General features: G+C 34.1%; 1 protein-coding gene across 3 annotated transcripts in view; it reads left to right on the top strand.

Annotated features, from left to right (window-relative positions):
* The window catches only part of LOC113497218, a 145,607-nt gene that overhangs the window by 83,171 nt on the left and 42,606 nt on the right, over positions 1-19,830 (top strand). For 2 of the 3 annotated variants that reach the window (XM_026876661.1, XM_026876678.1), the window contains exon 3: positions 11,583-11,695. In XM_026876661.1, the coding sequence (XP_026732462.1) occupies positions 11,624-11,695 (72 nt within the window). In that variant the 5' untranslated portion in view covers positions 11,583-11,623. Of the gene's footprint in view, positions 1-10,910; positions 11,303-11,582; positions 11,696-19,830 lie in introns of those variants that run through there. The other variant, XM_026876670.1, reaches the window with a different exon arrangement.

The following is a 19,830-nucleotide window of genomic DNA, read 5'->3' as shown; positions in this document are numbered from 1 at the left end:
TCGGTTGATGCATGCACTTTGTTCGAATTTGACTTTCTGTGCTTCTTTTCATATTCCACCTTAAAACCTACGTATGCATACATTTTATGGTTTTTATAAGCAGGATATTGACTCATATATTATATTGTTTTTGAAAGCTTGCACCCACTTAATCAGTGAATAAGGAGTAAGCTTTTATGACACAATTTGGATCGTGTTTTATCGATCAAAGATGATTTCACTACAGTGACGTCATCGGCATCTGTAGGAATGGTCTTCATTGATTTTCAAAATTACCCTTTCTTATACAAATGTTCCTGATCAAATGAATGTTTGGGAGTCCCAGCGATATTGTAGAGATTATTTCCCCTTATTTCTTGGCGGTGTCTGATCCTTAGACAAATACTAGCTGTCCCGGCAATTTATATTTTGCCATACATTTGAGTAACAGGGATTAAAATTGATGAGAGTATACAAAATATATACTGTCCGATTTTGAGACCTACCCATTATACACGCGAAATTTCATGAGAATCGGTCGAGCCGTTTCGGAGGAGTTGAATTACGTACATCGTGACACGAGAATTTTATATATTAGCTGTTAGTATGGTTCTATAACTTTCTAAAAATATTAACATCTATAACTTTAGTTCACTGTAAAGTCCTCACTACTACAACCACACAATACATATTCTCTAGGGTACATGAACTTTAAATTAACTTGTTTACATACAAAACTTCATATCTCAATCAGTTCACACCCAAATAAGTATGAAGTTTAAACATAAAACCTCTTTAGTCAGTTAAAGGATATAAGACATCATACACGAGCATTACAAGACCCACGCTTAGTATACCTGTCCCACTTTACAACTTGCCTTTTATGATGTTTTTCCTTCAGAATAACAGACGTGTCATAGTTTTAATAGACACTTGTTTAAAGTCACACATGTTGCTCTAGGTTTGAATTTGGCTTAAGAGTAAGAGAGTAATTGAGTAACAAATGAATTAGTTCTCTCGCTCTTTAAGCTTCAGGAATTATTCGAGATATACCTATTTTGTTTAGAGACTCGTGGCAGTCGAAAGTATCTGCTAGGAGGGCTGGTTATTCTATACCCAACAGTGGGTGTTTTTGCATTGAAATGATAATTTTGGTATCATCTATGCTTACTCATTTGTTTAGGGTACCTCAAAAGATAAACAATCTTAATATAGAGAATCTAAATCTTCTTTTTATATTAAAACACATATTAAATCTATTCACAGGAATCTAGTCCGTCCGTCAGATTTGTGTCATCAAATCACTTTGCCATTCTTTCTCATCTACACAACTGCTCACACCGTGTATTAAGTGTAAAGCTTGAACAATTTGGGAGAGAAGTGGAACGACACTGCGATTACCTGACGATTGTAGGTCAATATGCTACGGTCATTACTTTACAATAGAAAATGTGCATCGAAAGTGACACAGTGGGTTTGAGATGCCAACTATGCCTTTAGGGTATTCGAAAATTGATATCTTAGTCCGACTTGTAGGTATATTGTTGTTTGGAGGAGCTCGTGGCTAAGATGTAACTGCGCAAGTTGATCGATCTCAGGTTAAGCTAAACTTCGTGCGGTCGGTTCGTGGATGGGTGACCATCTGTCATAACGAGTTCGTCCGAGTTTCCGTAGGCGTGTTATATTGTGGGTCCCGGAACTTGATATTAATACTTTTAAATAAAACTCGTGATAGCATCTCAGGTCAATTGAATGTTATGAAATGAAACTTACGAAATAAATGAATTAAAATGAATAGATTTTGTTAAAGTATACAGTATAGCTCGTAGATAGGCACAGTTATTTCATAGAAATAGAAACCTATTTCTTTAACAAGTAATTTACATAGATATTGATATGTCTATAACTAACTGAACAAAACGTGACTTTCAAATACAAATATATCGTGATCGGTTGATATAATATTGTTAATATTAGAATTATGAAACATTTCATCATTTTACTTAATGTTATGCAAACTTTACTACTATTTTAGAAGCTAGACTTTTTCTTAACCAGATGCAGTGCTCGTTAATTACAAGACTATTTTAAAAATACAAACATTTCACATATAAAAAAAAATCTACAGAAAAATGTGTACTTACCAAATACTGAAAGTTTCGTTCTGGCTGGAGGCTTATAAAGTAATGAGTCCGGTGAATCAATGAAAACTTTCAGTTTGAGACGAACTGCAGGTACCACGTTAAATATCTAATGAAAGTAAATTTCATCAGATTGCATCCAACAGAACCAATAATATAAAACAAAATGTAAATATGTATTCTTAGCCATACCACGTTAAAAATATAACCGTCTTGTTCATTTTATTTTTCTTCTCGACGCATATTTTGTTCGTATTCCAAGCCACAACACGTCATCTAGCCATTACCTGAAGTGTCGGAGTGTCCATATCTTTAACTCGTCACAACTTGATGAGGTCACGTTCTAAAAACAAGACAACTTTGCAACTATGTTGCTGAACAGTATAACAATATCGCCATAAATCAAATTTTGTACAAGATTAAGTATAAAAACATACGAAGTTATATCTTGAGTTTTATCTGGATGAGAAAGTAAGTTCTTTAGCAAGACCAAAGAATAGGTCCAAAGAGAGGCCCAGCAGAGGGATGAATAGGTCGGTAGATGATGATGAGAGACATGTATTACACGTGTTCTTCATATAATAATAAAATAAAATATTCCACAACTTTCAAACAACGCCATCTAGTCTCAAAGTTAGCGAAGTGAGTGAATACAAGACAACTGATAAACTTACTCATTTCTGAAAATATACATACCTATAATAGATAAGTAACACCCTCCCAGACGCAGAACAAATGCTTGTGCACATTCCACAAACATTTATCCTGGCTGGGAATCGAAGCCGACCTTTAGAATAGCAATCAGAGGCACTAACCACAACACCAACAGACCAGTTACTATTTTTGACACAGTACAAACTCTCCAAAATAGAGTACACCCTTTGTATTACCTACTAGCTGTTGCCCGCAACTTCGTCCCCGTGGGTAGAAGATATAAGTTATGATTTATACCTGCCCTGTTTTTTTTTCACATTTTCCATTGTATCTTCGCTCCTATTATTTGTAGCGTGATGGTTTATAGCCTAAAGCCTTCCTCGATTAATGGTCTATTCAACACAAAAATATTTTTTCAATTTGGACCAGTATTTCCTGAGATTAGCGCGCTCAAACAAACAAACAAACTCTTCAGCTTTATATATTAGTATAGATTTTTCCGCATACACGAGTACATGCGGAATAACGTTGAGAAATTAAATGATTACAAAAGGAGTCCCTACATTTTATGATTCGAAACAAGCCATGGAAATATCCGATTTACCTTTTATGAGTCTTTCATGACCATGTTGATAGCGTAAGTCTATACTGCAAATATACTGGTGGTTTAACAGATCTGAATATGAAAACAAATACTAAAACGAGATGCATAAACGCGTTTTATGACTTAATCTGTTTACGTTATATAAACCATGTAGCAGGATCAGATCCTGGAGGAGTAAATGACTACGCAAGATAGTCAATAAATGTTAATTCACTGGAAAATGGGTTCTTGATTAATCTAATAAGAAAAGCCGCAGCATTATGGGAAATCAGAAATAAATCATCTTTAAAAAATATTTTTTTTCCATCATAGTTCATGATATTCAGCCTGATGACAGATGGGTAGACAACGGACCCCATTTTACCCTGTAAACTATCCTATCTTAAAATCATGGATCACGATTAGAAAAATGGACATGAAATATATGCGTCTTCAAGTACTCCATTACAATTTACAGAAAATCCACATATGAATGTATTCAAGTTTTTTTTGTCAACCACAGACAGATCCCACACAATCATACAAGTACAAGTAAATGGCGATTCTGCTGGACCGTAAAAACAATGAAAATTGATGTCCAACAATAGACGTTTTTTGTTAGAAAATTCTCATAATTTACAACGCCAGCACTTATAGGTAGACGAGGTTAGGGCTGCCTTCATGATTAATACATGATTTAGCAAAAAAATAGTAAAACAGTAAATCGACATTCATTATGATACGTTGTGGATGGAGGGAGCATTTAACCCTTGAGGAGGTTTTCACAATCATTCAAATTACATACAGAAATATATCCAAACTCAGGCCAAGCATTCGTGGATTACACAAATGCCTTTTCCACGCGGACATCAACTCACGATTTGGCTTGGTGACTGAAACTTTTCGGCTATCTGAGAGGTTACATTAAAAATAACTCTGAAATATTAATTAAAAGGAAGTAAAATATGGTGAAAGGAAATATATTAAGGGAACCTTTCTGGTTCCCGAATAAAACATGAAATTGTTAATTAATGTTAAACACGCCCTTAAAAATTATTTTCCACAAGAGACTTACAAAGAAAAAACAAAAAAAAACCTATAAATGGTCACGGCACATCCCTATCGCTGAGCAACAAGTTTAGTATGTCACCTAAAACGCCAAATACGAGTCATTTCCTCAAAATGTATTGTGATTGTGTCAATTTGACCACTTTTGATTTCAAATCGTTGCGACTTTCCCTGTGACTGTTTGCGTGTCTTTATGTTATTGGGACACTCGTCCGTCATTTGTTTCTGGGTCGCAAATCATAATTACGTCATTATCGTCTGTCCAAGTGGTGCCTCTGTTTTTATTTTTTTATGGTTAGATCAATTTGTTGCTTTTTTGTGGTCTAAATAATGGTTATGTTATGTTCTATATGACTTCGTTAGTCATTACATTATTGGCTCTATGTTTTCGATATATACGTGATCAGTTAGGATCTATAAGTTCCCGATCTTGCGTGTGATTGATTTCAAATTTCGTACTTCTTGTACAAGGCACGAGTTTTGTGTTTAATCTTTTTATGCTCTGAATTTTAACTTGACTACTACAACGTGCCCTTTGTATATACATTTTCTTAAGATTGTTCTGTAGCTCAAAAAGCTTGACAGTTGTATGTACCTACCCTTACGAAATGACATTAGAGTCGTTCTTTATTCATGATGTACTTGCTTTTCTCACGCAACCACGTCACAAGCACATGCACGTTAATTATTAACTTACGTATATTACACCAGCTTGCAGCACAAACAAACTACTTGTTTATAATAATATGTCATTATTACATCCTTCAGCGGTTATGATGCAGGAAAGAAATTACGAGTTATTGCAAGGCAACCATTCCGTCTTAAAAGGAAACATGATAACGTGAGTAAGTGGTTCCTTACGTCTTTAATACACTAGGTAAAGCTGTGATAGCCTAGTGGTAATACCACAGGACTGCCAAATCAAAGGTCTTGAGTTCGATCCCAAGGGGCGGTTGGACTTTTTGAATTTCGTGGTCATCTTATGAATAAATATCACACCTTCCGAAACTTATAATTCACGTCAAAAGATGAGTCCTGCAGCTCCTGATCTCTTTTCGGTCGTATCTGACTGCCGTCCTGTCGGGTTACAAGAGTCAGGGAGCGAAGAGTGCACCTGTGTTGGTGCACACGCTTGTGAATTATAATAGATCCAAGCTCTCTTGCAACACTAGTCCCCATGAAATTCTGTTTGGACCATGGCGGAAATTTGTCTTATCTGCTCCAATTAAAGCCAAATTATTGCAGTTGTGACAGAGAGATACTGCTCTACGTAATGTAGAGTGCTGTCTCGCTCACACAGTAATGTTACTTTAAGAAGTGTTAGCAGGACTTGGTCTTAAAAAGGAAACATGATAAGCTAGATAAATTCCCTTCATCTTTCCTAGATATTTAATTTGCAGGATAGAGATGGACTTGTAATAGTTGTAATTAAAAATACTTCGTAATTACTTCTAAGACTTAACCATGAAGCTAGTAAGGAAATGGAAGGATACTAATTAAATAATGAATAAAAAGAGTATTAATTTTTAATTGTTGTTTGTCACTTAATTGTCATTGTATACAATTTTAATTTATAATTGTTTATTATACAATTTTAATCGGTGATTAAAAAGTGTGTTAAAATTATTAGTATATCCGTGAATAATGCGTTTTAAGAAATTTTATACTTTTACTAGCTGACCCAGCAAACGTTGTTTTGCCTAATAAATTATTTTTTTAGTGTGATCAACGCTTAAAATTTAGAGGTATGAAAAATAGATATTAGTCGATTCTCAGACCTATTGAATAGGCATATAAAATTTGGTAAAAATCGGTAAAGCCGTTTCGGAGGAGTACGGTAACTAACATCGTGACACGGGAATTTTATATATTAGATATTTATTACACACAAATAAGTTTTACACGAAAGATCAAATAAGCTTGACGTTCTAATTTCAAAAAGCTTATATGGTCGTGTAATTTTAAAAGTAATAAAACAGAACCCTAACTTTAACACACAAGCTAGGCAATTGCAAGGTGATCGTAACACTCGGTCAGTTTAGTCTGACCTCTAATTATAACATGAATTATCGTGGTACAGTCTCTAACAGAACTGGTTGAGACAAACGATTATTTTAATACAAACATACCTACTTCATTGCCTATCGCCACCTTATCTATACTTCTATACTAATATATAAAGCTGAAGAGTTTGTTTGTTTGTTTGTTTGAATGCGATAATCTCAGGAACTACTGGTACAAATTGAAAAATTCTTTTTGTGTTGAATAGACCATTAATCGTGGAAGGCTATAAACCATCACGCTGCGACTAATAGGAGCTAAGATACAATGGAAAATGTGAAAAAAACCGGGCAGGTATACCTAAATCATAACTTGTATCTTCTACCCACGGGGACGAAGGCGCGGGCAACAGCTAGTTAAGTTATATTATTACAGTCGTGTAAACGGTTTCTTAGGCAATGTTAGTCGTATAACGTTAAGCGACCTACCTATTCCAAAATTTACCTCTAAAAAAATCTGTGGTAGGGCTGCCTAAAAGTATTGCAAATATTATTCGCATATTAAGTATTTGTAAATGTTAACAATAAGAATGGAATATATAAAGTATACGCAACAAAAAAATCTACTGTTACTTTTCAATTCGTAGCATGCGTTATACTTTATGTCATGGTAGAACTGGTGTAACAACTATAAATATTAAATTAAATAGCTATTCGCATCGACTGTACCAACTGTTGGTACGCTCCGATGAAAACAATGATTGTACGTAATATTTACCGGCTGGGAGTTGCTTCAAATTATGTATTTGATTATGTATTTTAATTAACAAAACCATCATATTCAAATACAGTGATAACTCTCTAAAAAGATTTCGTATGAGAGCGTCAACATTTGGGTTAAAATTATGTTTCTATCTCTATTCTAATTGTAGAGTCTGGGACGTAAAATAAACTTTTGTATATACATCAACTGTTTTGTTTTAAACCGATACCGAAATATAGGAAATATGATTTCTTAATTTCAAGAGTCGTGATGGATTAACGAAGTAAACTTTTAATCTAAAGCCAAAATCTGTTATATCCAGAATGAAAAAAAAAACATCACACAAGCTCTTTAATTAAGCTTAAGCTTTAATAATTGTCAACCATTGCTAAGATAACAAATAAATAAAATATATTACATTTATCCCAAGGTTCTGCAAGCCCCCGTCGCTCTAGTTATTAATGGTGCACTTGGTTACGAGTAGAAACCATGATTTCCGTTCCAGATACAATGCATAAGTAATACTTGAACTATATACAATTACAGTTATTCTAATTTATTAGTTACATCCGATTGCTGCTGTGATAACTTAATGTCGTCCTGATTTAATTACGGCTAGCTGATATACATTGGCATAAATATAATTAATAGTTACAGTTCTACTTTGTCTTGTGTTTTGAATTGCGTTTATGTCTAATGTATACGTTTAATATTTGAATATTTTTCACCTAGCAAATGTATGTTCGTAACAATCTACGGAGTTTGTTTCGACATTTCTTCTCAGGGCAGTCAGAAGGAAATGTCGACTCCAGCGTTCTCAGAAAAGACATGTAAAAGTGATAGTATCCTATTTACGGATTTTAGAATAAATAATTTCATTTCATTATTTGCCTACACTCGATCTTTGTTATTACAGCGGCGGTAAACTGTCCATCACGGTTCTTGAGATATAGCTTCGTAACACACGGCCCAGACAGGTACCCTTGGAGTAGTGAAACCTAAAAAAAATAGTTGTTACTCACCACCCAAGCAGCCAAAACCACCTAAATAAAAGGAGTATAGTTTCTACGATATCCTGTAGAGCCTACATAAAGTCCACTTAAACTTTCTAAGTACATGTATTCTAGTCAATAAATAACTTAACAAAGTTAAACGGCTCTATTGTAAGTTCAAAGTATTAGTGCTACCTTTGTGACTTGGTTTAGTGTTGTCAAGATTCCTAAGTTTTCCGGGAACGGGATTAATGTTTTGTTGGGATAAATATTTCTTTTCATGTTATGGGATTCAGGAAGAGAGCTCTCTTCTTTATTAATGGTTTATGTACAACTTGACAAATAGTAGAAGTCACGGTTTCCTCACGATGTTTTCCACTTATGGGTGCGGCCACATAGCTGGCCTCAGGCCTCTTTTCATAGAGAAGGTTCAGTTGAAATAGAATAAAATGCACGCTGAATACTTACTTTTGGTTAACTTGTACGATACTCTCTTTATGATGATGCAACAGATCCAACTGGATCTATTAGAACAATTAACAATGCTCTGGCCTGTTGAACGTTGGTCCAGGTGCAAGAGGTCCTGACTACGTGACACATATAAGTGAGTTTTTCAGTACTCTTTCACTCCTAACACAAGCTTCCCTCAGTTTGACACTAGATGGCGTTGTTCAGTAGTAGAACAGCATTACATCATGCTATTAAATGGTCAGACATTTTAGCATAAAGATTATTTAATCACAAACCTATCAATAAAAGCAATCAGCACATTAGCACAGACATCTAGGAAGGAGTTAAGTTACAAGGTTTTACCTACTAAGGTAATATTATCTGAACTTATGAACTTTATAAGATATGGAAACCAGTTACTTCCTTATTTTCTATTGCACTTACCTAATGTACTCCGAAGTAATATGTTAATATCCCTTTCTCTTTATTGTTAAACTTAATTAAATTTTTGAAGATTAAATTCTGTTGTTTTGTTTGTGATTGGTAAAATTAATATGGAATGGTTCGAAAAATTGAGTTTATTATGATTTGCTTCATATATAGCATCATATAGCATGAATTTCGAATAATATTGTGTATCTGGATACTCAACTGGCTTTAAACCGATACTACGATTGTTTGAGTTAATCACGCTCACAGTGGGCGCGACGTGTCACGGAATTGAACCCAGGAGAAGCATTCCTGTGATCCACGAACCCTTGTCCTGAGTCTGTGCATGTGACTTGAATTTTCGCGAAACCCTCGCGACACAAAGATAAAAGCCCTCAATGCGGTTGTCGTTTTTCTATGAATGAAAAGAAATATATTTTTACCCTTAAATATCACACTATTGGGCTAAAGCCTCCCATTTGCCGATATTAATCTGCTTATCCTAATAATTTAATCTAATCTTAGAAATAAAACAAATGAACGGAACAATTACCTACAATTTTCAAAATTCTGACTCGCAACGTAAAAAAACTAATGTATTCCCGGTACGATCCCCAGTTCCCGATCTAGGAACAGCACTAGTGCACTGACACACTCATTACCGCGACCTGTGTGGGAATTGTCTCTAGGAAGGCGGGCCATTGACCCGAGTGCAGTGACGCGTCGCGTCATACGGAAGCGAGCCAACGTGCGCTTCACTTTTTATATGAAGGTTCGTTTATTGAACTTTGTTGTTGTATTGATTGTATGTTTGAAATGAAATGGGAAAAAGTGAAATTTATTATTTGGTAGCCTTGATAGATTTAATGAGATTTGCTGGAAGCTCTTACCTAGTGTTAAGTAAAAGAATAAATGCATACATATATGTATATGTAAAAGAAGTGAATGAATTGTATAGAAGTATTTTTGCATTACTGGTTTAAAAATATGAGCTGAGATCATCATAAGAAAAAGAGATGAAACACGTTGTTTTAACACAAGAAAAATCTATCGACTAGTTTCGCACTATCTGATTCTGAGTTTGTGGATTAGGTATATTGTTTTGCTTAGATGTCAGTATTTTATGAACTTAGGCTTTTTTGGAAATTATACGTTGATTGGTAGTGCTGCTCAGCTCATACTTACTAAACCTCCCCGCCATCGACGGTGCAAAATTCCTATGTTGGCGTTCGTAAAGAAGGTTCTTAGGTTCAAATATTTTTTTTCTTGGCATTATACAAAAAAGCTGCCAGTGCTTTTAAATTATTTTTTAATATATTTATCAGCCAGTACCCATTAAAAGAACAGGTTAAACGCGTTTGATTTTGTTTTATAAAGTGGGTCGTATTGTACCTTTACATAAAGGTCTGCGCACGTCTAGACTTGAGGCAAATATTTGCGTTTTTCTCTTTTAAGACTATATTTTGAATTTGACTGTGATAAAATGATTTAATATAAGAACTATTTAATTGTTTATCTTATAGAGATGTTTTGTGACAGTTCTGAATTTGGTTAAGTTGGACTATAAGAGAAGGTACCTGTTATTTTTAGAATGAAATAAACAAGTTTTGTTTATTAAATTGTATTCCATTCAGTAGTCGGTTATTTTAATTTTAGATAAAAATGCACAGGCATGTTTTAAATTATTTTTGCTTTTTAACCCAATACTTTTATTATTTTCACTATAGAATATTATGCCCAATATCAATGGATGTGAAGGGCAAGAGACTGCGAATGGCACAAACAAACTTAGGTTATTTGAAGATGACTTGACAACAAATTAAAAATAGCAAACTCAACTATATAAATATTTTTGTACCAGCCATTTCGCCAATCATGTCATAATATATCTTGATAGGTACCAATGCTAAGTTCAATTTTAAGCCCTTAAGGTCATTGGCACGATTTCCGGCGAGACTTGAATATGACTCACACTTCCCGTTTTGTAGTGCTTACTAATTTATCGGTACTTTGCAACTGTCCTATGAAACCCGTTCTCAAACGTGCAATACTTAAGGTTATAGTTTGTTAGGACACTAAGAATAGGTAGAGTTCAGTTGATCATGTTGTGAAGTGGAAAACTAGTGATGTTGGATTTCTTGGGTGAATTTTGTTATAATGTTTTTTGCAGTAAGAAGGTTAAATAATTTACGACATTACAAACTGCTAGCATCTCTCGTTAAATACGAAATCGTTCCTTAAAGGTAAAGTTTTATTATTGTATCAATTCGATGAAACAATTTCAGACAAAAAACAACTTAAACAAAAGACAATCTAATTGAATTGGGATAATTTGTAACGTTTTGCGAATGATCGGATTTCAGATCAACTAGTTCACAGCATTGTATTTTCAAAAGTTACACAGTCCATAAATGTTGTACTAAGGCTTCTAATTCTCTAAATCAATCCCGCAATACCTGTGTCATCTATTATTCTAAAACCTCCTCAGACCTTCATAAAGCTAACGAGAGCCTATTGTTTCAGAGCGATGTCGCGGTGGAAGGGTATACTAAGGTAGCCGGCAGATGGCAGCAGTCAGCGCGGCGATGTTCCGACCTGGGGGCGGTCTCGACCCCTCCTGCTATGCCACGCAACGGGTAAGTTCCGAGAGCTGTCAATAGATGGCGCTGTTTTCAAAAGTAGAAAGCATGAAGAGATCCCGAGATTATCAAACATTTGTAAGTAAAAAAGCCTACCTAAAAAGCCTAGAGATGTTGCTTTTTAAAGTATTTAAAAGTTTGTTTGTTTATACACCTTTCATACAAGCTGTGTAAACGATCAAAAAGATTAAGTAGAGTAAAAATGTGTGTCTATAAATTGTACTGGTTCGATCGCCTTGGGATCTCTTCAAGTTTTGTATTAATATAAATTTATTAATAGATATTTGCATATAGTTTCTTGACAGAAGAAAAGAGAATTTACCTTCCTTAATACTTTAACCATTTGCACGTTCTTAGAATGATTTGGAATTGGTTCCCAGATCTGGCTCTACAATTAAACTAACTATTTTCTTCTTACATAACCAATAAAAAAAATACAAAAAGCTCGTTATATAAGTACTTAAGCCCACACCAACTTATCGTAATTATCTCTTCAATCTGTCAACTTATGAAGAGTACAAAAACACGAAAACTTTGCTTTGTACCGTGTTGCATAAACATGTTTTGTTTTAGAAAGTGATTGAGTTCCGTTAACTATCTTTAGAAGCAGTTTCTTTGAAAATTTAAGTTTTTTCTCGTACTTCATATACATGCGCGTGTTAATACGTTATTGTTAAGGCAAAGGAAGAGAATGAATGGGCTTGCCTCTTTTGATTGATATCAGAAAATAGATTATTCAGTGCCTACTGGTTTTATTAGTTACTAGCTGTTGCCCGCGACTTCGTTCCCGTGGGTAGAAGAACATATAAGTTATGATTTATACCCGTCCTGTTTTTTTCACATTTTCCATTGTATCTTCGCTCCTATTAGTCGTAGCGTGATGGTTTATAGCCTAAAGCCTTCCTAGATTAATGGCCTATTCAAAACAAAAGAATTTTTCAATTTGGACTAGTAGTTCCTGAGTTTGTTTGAACGCGTCAAACAAACAAATAAACAAACAAACTCTTCAGCTTTATATATTAGTATAAAAGTATAGATAGGAAAAAGAGTACACAATAGAAAGAGGTAGAGTCGGTGATTAAAAATAAGTGTGAAAGTTCTAATTGAAGTTATACGTTACTAACTTTTAATAAAAGTTTAAATACTTATTAGAATATATTAGAACGGATTCAATAACTTAATCTTCTTCAAACATGCCGGCTATATACCATAAGGAGCGACAGTAAGCGGACGCAGCGCAACAGATTTCTTTATGACATTCGAAAAAAGACAATACTATCGAAGTAAATTTCAAAAGTGTTAAATAAAAATGACAACTGCTATCAAAACGTGAGCTTTTTGTTAACAAATTATGCACTGTACCTTTCTAGTATTAAAGTTTGTTTTCAAGTGTTATGCTGAAATCTGCACTGCTCTCTGACACGAGCTATTAGAGAGACAATTGCACTTTACTTGGTCAAGTATTTGGAGGGACCATTTTCAACGTTAAACACTTTTCAAGTATTGACAATGTGTTTCCATTTAGTTTTCGAGTTTGGCTTTAGTATGTGAAGGTTTGATTGCGAAATCACGTTCGATTGTATTTTCAAACAGGTCTTATTTTTCGATAGCGTTTTGGTTTAAGTTTTTTGATTTACTAAGGTATTTTATCATGAAGCTTAGGTAGAGCAACAGAATTACCACGTCCCAGAAAAGCCTAAGAATACAAAATAAAAATGGTAGTGTTTTATGTCACAAGCAGCATCCTATAACATTTAGTATTAATTTATGTTACTTTTACTATTAAGTGCAAAAATACAGTAAATACTCACTGTGTACAAGACAAGCACTGTATAAAAAACGTAAACATTGAGTAAATTCCACGTAACCCACAATTAGTTAAGTAAACACTTCGATCAAAAACTACGAGAGAAGCGAAAGTTACCTCATAAATAAAACTGTACCACGCAAGAAACGCCGTAAATATTTGTATGACAGCTCCATTGTATACGCAATTATCTAGTTAAACAGATTCATCTCAGATACAAATTGTAACGTGCGAAAATCTGAAATTCTTAAATGGAAAAAATTACAATTGAAGGAAAAGTGAGAATGTTTAAAATGGTGAAACAAAATGGCTGAACAAAAAGCTGTGTCATATGTTGTTAGTATTACACTTTCACCTTTTGTCGTTCTGCTGGTGTTTTCGCATCACAAAACGATTTAAAATGGCGATAAATCGATAACCGCAGCGCAGACTGAGTATTTGTTGCTTCGAGTAAAGTGTGGTGAACTAATTTTAGTGTTTGCTGGCATTTTTTTTCGGTAGACATGTTGAGATTTTAGACTTCTAGGATGAGTTACATTAAATTGGAGTCTGATGCAACCGAAATTTCAATAGGTCGGATAAAAAGATAGTGTCGTTGTAAACAACCGTGTTTGATTATTTGACATTAGTTATATCAAATAGAAGGTATAATAATATGACATCTGTTACTTGAACTTGGCTGAAAACGCGTAAGAATACAAGTACAGTTAAGAAACAAACTATTCCTATTTGAAAAAGCATAGATAACACTTCAAGCTCGTGATAAAAAAAAAAACAAAAGAAAGAGCCTCACATACAACGACTTTGATAGACAACACAGCATAAACAGACACAGACAAAGATACAAAACCTTAGCGATCAATAAACAAGTTTGCAACAAGAATACGATTACCTCAGTGACCTTACTTTCGATTGGAAGGCTCTCAATATCGTTTCAGTGTTGTTTATCTTAACATCACGATTTATACTAATGAGGTCCTACTACAAAGGAATCTTGATCGCATACCGCTTTATTTGAATGGATATTTGGATACCAAGGTCCAAGGTGATGCTCTGTTATATTCGGTTATGCCTTTCACATTGCATCTGTTTGTCTGCATCCGTATGTTCAGAGATTTTATTTTTTGTAATGGATTCGTTGTGATTTGAGAACAGGGTATCAAAACTTTTAGGAATCATCTGACATCAATGTACCTAGATGAGAAAAGAGCTAGATACGCAGTTACTGAAACGAATAAATATATGTATTTTTTCTAACAGCTCGAATAAGCCAAGCCTTTAAAGAAATCTTTATGTCTCTCCAAATGCGTGTTCTGCAAAGGTAGACAACAAAAGCAGATTCAAGAATTTCCACAAATTCATGTAGGTGTTAATTGAAAAAGTACATAATTCAAAAATTAAAATCACAAAAACCCTCCCGTCGGTTGCTAAATGCACTTAAAACCTCCTTAATTTTCGGAAGCTATCTAGAATGGAGGCCACAAACCCAAATAAAATCGAAACCATACCAGAGACTACAACACTATAATCACTATTGATTATACAGTCAGCAGGTACCAAGACAAGCTATTATTTTATGCACACGATCACGTAACTAGTCTGGGAGCTGGCTAGGGTCACTCGGCAAATTAACAGCATACTTGCATAACTTACTGGTATGCTGCATGGAATTCACTTTCCTTTAGGAATGTTGATGGTATACGCTACTGAAATCCGATGCTGTTGTGAATTAGTTTAATATGATAAGATTCTGTAGCCCCGTTGCAATTTATACAGTAGCTAGCGGTAATAGAAAACGCTGTATGAAATGACTCTGCGTTTTGTTTAGTCAGGTAACTTAGATCGATCATTTAAAAAAATGCGTTTTCTGTCAGCGTTTTTCTGTTTGCCGAAATGTCACTTGGTTACGGCAAGGTAGTCTGAAGAAAGGAGGATGAAATGAACGTATTAATGTAAATATTTAGGCCGAATTGACTGTATAATAGTTTTGTTGGTATTTTTTAGTGCTAATCGGGTTTATATTGTTAGTAAAATATTTATATCAAGGATCTAAATAGTGAAAATCCAATCGCTTCAGTGTGACATTACATGGAACTTTCAAGATATAGTTGCTTTTTTTATCTAAAATCCAAGTAGGTTTATTAAATCAGTTTGCATTTTAAGTTTATTCAGTTTTCAGTCCATTAAAATAAATATTTTTGCATAACTCGGATTAAAGTTCACAGAAATAATGCGTGTTTGATTTAGTTTTGATTGGGGTTCATTAAATTGTGTTGCTTTTTTATAGCTTGTAAATTCATTTATTTTTATTTGTTTGAATGCTTCAATTACTTTATAGCTATAGGCGTGAGTGCATGTAATAATAATTGCTATTTCGATATGTTGTTGGTTTTTGATATGGCTCTCAAATGCGACCAAAAGTAATAAATTAAATGGTTTATAAAAGATCAGAGGATTTCAACTCGCTATCATGGTCATCGTCCTTGCCTTTACCCAAATATGTTGGGGTCAGCTTTCAGTCTTACCGAATGCAGCTGTGTGTTTTACAAAGAGCTACTGCCTATGTCGCCTCCTCAACCGAGTTACCTGGACAACTGGATCTCTTAAGTCACACACATAATTAAGAACAGGCAAAAGTCATGTTTAACATCAGCCAGTCTGAATACATCATTAAAACCACATTCAATTCCCTGACGTAACTTAGGAATACAAAGCTCACACTTGAGGCCTACACAAGCTGTGTCGTAATATTGAATAACAGACATACACGTACTATTAGATAAATATATCAATAAGCGTTGAACAAAAGCGCATACCACGCTTGCGCAATCGATGGTGTGAAAGGCAACAGGTGCGCGCGCGCCGTTTATCGCTCGATCGCTTTCCAATTTTAAACATGGAATAGATACAGAAGTGCTGTTGGAGATGATTCGTTGATAAGATTACGCCTATGGAATAACGAAAAATATTGATATATAATTAGATTAGTCTCGTGTTTTTGTGTTGTTTCGGTGTGATGTATATTATGGCTATCGAACGAACAAGAAAAAATTACATTTAATCTAAAAAATTCAGAACTTTTTGGGTCCTACTGGAGCAAATGAGGATGCTTTATGCATAGCTTTGCCAACCTTTTTTGAGACTTTGTTGTATTATGATTTTCTTTTTAATTAGTTGGCCTTTTTTAAGGTCACAAAAAATAAAATTGTAAACTAACCAGTCCCAGGTATTTAAAACTTATTTATGACCTTGTTTGACTAACGAACCTTCTGCCTTTTTTTATTATTGACCAGTGCCGGGTGGCCACCGCAACTGGTTTGAAGGGGGTCTGTCTTAAATTTGGCAAATTCACCTGCTTGTAAACATTATGCTAATCAACACATGCTGTGCATATGTTTGCTTCGTCGCGCTTAATAAAAACCGTTAGTTGACGGTTGCTTTTTAACGATAAAGACTTGAAGGGTTCAGTTGGAATAATAATACTGAAGTAGGTATGAATATATTCCGCAAGTACTGCATGAAGTTAAATATGAAGGGAGAAATGCATCGGTGAGTTTAACAAAAGAATGTAGTCTTACTAAAAAGATAAAAAAAAACATTTTTAACTTTTATAATATAAATGGAACAAGACTTGGTTTGTTTTGTTTTGAACCCTACAATTAAAAAAAGTCTTTGTAATTTTTGCCGTATCTGAGATTTAAGGAAAAATACCCAAGAAAGGAAAAGGAGAGCCCTTTTCCTTTCTTGAGTATTTTTTCTCCATTCCATTATCCTGCAGAGTGATAAAGATGGTTAGAGAAAAAGCTCTACATGGTTTACTTATGTTTCATTTCCCATTTTTTCTCATTTTACACTCAAAACGGTTAGTTTAAGTAATTTATTAGCTTGAACCACTTAGGCAATACAGTTCGGGCTGATTACTATATTGCTTTAAAATGGCGATTTGCTAATACTCTGGTCGCATGCTAACAACCAGTTACTGACAGCTTTTGAAGTTGTTGACGCGGTTCAACGACCTCTTAACTGATACTTGTGATTTGAACAGCTGATATGAGCCGGAAGGGAAATTTTAAATGTAGTTTGCATCTGTGACCAAGTATATTGATGAGATGGGTAGAAATAAGTGACTAACAATGTTCCTACCAGTTTCTCTTTCAAAAAGGACAATCCTATCTCTACACTAGATTTGTTTTTGGAAGTGAAATATAATACATTTTATTTTATTATTTTATAGTTAGATTGACATTTGTTTTTGCAAAGCCAAATTGAATTTTCGAACAACAACATCGTTGTTACAATAGTTTATGTAAAAACAAAAAACAATTAATTTTATAAATTAATTTTGTACACACTAAAACATATGAGGAACCGTGATGAAAAGCGTTTTAGACTAAAAACAAATCGTGTTTATTCTATTTAATTAAAGTCAAGGTTCATTCTAACTTTATTTTATTCTCGTCCCAAAGCAGACTCCCAATTATCGGAACAAGGAAGTTTATCAAACAAAATGTCTATAGTCTCATCCGTTTAAACAAATTAGTTACATAAACCTTCGTTATCTAATTCAATAATATAACATGTACAATAATAATTATATGTACAACCGCAGAATGCCCGAGGCTTCTTTAATTATTTTACAAATTGCATCGATGTGTAGAACGCGGCCATTTGCAATTAGGGGGCCGACTACGAACTTTTTTAAGTGATGTTGTTGTTGGACAGAGACAGCGCTCTACATTGTATATAGTTTCAACTCTCTTTCACTAATGCACGAGTGTTATTTTAAGAAGAGCTGGTAGAGCCCCACATGGTCTCCTAATGCGGACGTTAAAATAATGTGATCGAGTTCCTATGCGCCTCAGGCAATTCACTACGTACCGATTCTATTTTTAAATTATGCTGGCGACGTATAATAGATTAAAAAATAAAAAAGTATCGTGCTTTATGAGCGTGGGTATTATTTTAAATTTCGAACGTTAATAACGAATTTTGAAGCATTTTTTTTTAATTCTACTGTCAATTTTAAAACCAGCCACAGATTAAATCTTTACATTCTTTTTTGGCACAGGAAACCACGAACAGCTTTCAAGTCTTAATAGTTCAAAGTTTATAATAGCAGTCTACGAGAGAACGACGTCAGATGAGTCGACAATTACCGGCCTAACGATATAGCTTGTTCCAACTTTAGTTGAACAACTTAATTGTCTGACCTAGATTAAAATGTTAGGGCTAATATCAATAGCAATAAGAATTCTAAGAATGTTAATTGCTAATAATGGCGTTCATCCGTTTATCGAATTGACGCGTGCCTAATTATGCCTATTACACTTGGCCAGACTATAGCCTCTTAACGCTGGGGTTTGAGGAATCTTTAAAACTGAAAATCAACCTTACGTTCAAGTTTGAAGGTTGAAATTCAATTGGTTTTTAGTTCGAAATCTTTGAAATCAAATTGTATTTGTACATTTAGCGAATGAGAATTGGTGTAATTGCTTCGGAAACGCCAATTATGTTTAAGTTAGGTATATGTAACTTCGTTAATTGTTTACGTTTCGTATTTATAGAATTGCTGTAATTTGTATGTTAAACAAATAATTGACCTATTTTGGTAAAATCAATAATTTGAATTAAATTTTGTCTTTTGGTTTGGCGTCGATATGAAAGTTAATTAGATCTTAGATAAGATCGTAGATAAAAATGTTGTATTTGGAGTCAGCTTCAATATCGGTCCTTGAAAAATCTTATAATAACCTATTCTTTATCAGAAATACACACACTTTTCACGGACAACAAAATTTAGTTTCTCATTAACATAACCTTAATTCAAATATTTTAACAAAATAATTAATTGCTAATTAGTAAAGCCACAGTTCGAACAGCCTAGCAAAATGCGAGTTTAACTAGTTCCTAGTTACGCACGATATTCTAATTTCACGACTGTCAATAAGTAATACAAACTATTTTAAAATACTTTCCCATATTCATTTATTCATCAAACTACTTTTTTTTACAAAAAAACCTACTTACAACCATGTTACAATAGCAATAAGGTTGAAAATGCAATGAAGGATTTTGAAACAGTACTTACGGGTTATGAAACCGCATTAAACTGGTTTCGTGATAGATTTTAATAAGAAATTGACGATTATAGCGTCCGCCATGAATGAACGTTGAAACTACAATTATTTCCGGAGCTTACTCCTTATTATGACGTATTAAAGACACGACGAAACTACCGTTGAAAAAAACAGTTTTATGCATCATCCATACTATTTAGTATCTGCAAGTATATAAATCGATCTAATGCAGGTAGGACTCATGACTC

This window comes from Trichoplusia ni, chromosome 1, assembly GCF_003590095.1.
Source record: "Trichoplusia ni isolate ovarian cell line Hi5 chromosome 1, tn1, whole genome shotgun sequence".
Taxonomy (NCBI): Eukaryota; Metazoa; Arthropoda; class Insecta; order Lepidoptera; family Noctuidae; genus Trichoplusia; species Trichoplusia ni.
The sequence above is the reverse complement of the archived record's forward strand: the minus strand, read 5'-3'. Positions and strand labels throughout refer to the sequence as shown.